The sequence below is a fragment of the Penaeus vannamei genome, chromosome 37 (genome assembly GCF_042767895.1).
Source record: "Penaeus vannamei isolate JL-2024 chromosome 37, ASM4276789v1, whole genome shotgun sequence".
Classification (NCBI taxonomy): domain Eukaryota; kingdom Metazoa; phylum Arthropoda; class Malacostraca; order Decapoda; family Penaeidae; genus Penaeus; species Penaeus vannamei.
The window spans coordinates 14,374,703-14,374,978 of record NC_091585.1 but is presented as its reverse complement, the minus strand read 5'-3'; the positions used below and the strand labels follow the sequence as shown (position 1 = coordinate 14,374,978).

Sequence of the window (276 nt, the reverse complement as noted above, 5' to 3'; positions counted from 1 at the left end):
CGAAGCATGTCCTATTGGCCGCCTGGGAGCCGAGGTCGCGTAGAATCTTCAAATGTTTCTCGTCTTGCTTCCTTCTGCTCGAGGCCATGTCTGGTGGTCGGTCGGCAACTCACACCGCGACAGCCAGCGCTTCTGAAAGCCGGGGATGGGGAGGGGGGAGGGGGATTTGGGGATTTATTTGTTTTGTTTTGTGCGTATATTTGTTTATTGTGTTTGTTTGTTTGGTGTATGGGTCTGTGTTATTTGTTTTGGGATTTTTTACTGACTGTGCGTCTG

General features: G+C 50.0%; 1 protein-coding gene across 1 annotated transcript in view; it reads right to left on the bottom strand.

The window, feature by feature from the left end:
- Positions 1–109, bottom strand: part of drongo (Arf GTPase activating protein drongo) — a 46,602-nt gene extending 46,493 nt beyond the window's left edge. The window contains exon 1 of the mRNA XM_070115458.1: positions 1–109. This exon is cut by the window's left edge and continues 76 nt beyond it. Coding sequence (XP_069971559.1) covers positions 1–88 — 88 coding nt within the window. The 5' untranslated portion in view covers positions 89–109.
- Positions 110–276: the final 167 nt, after the last annotated feature.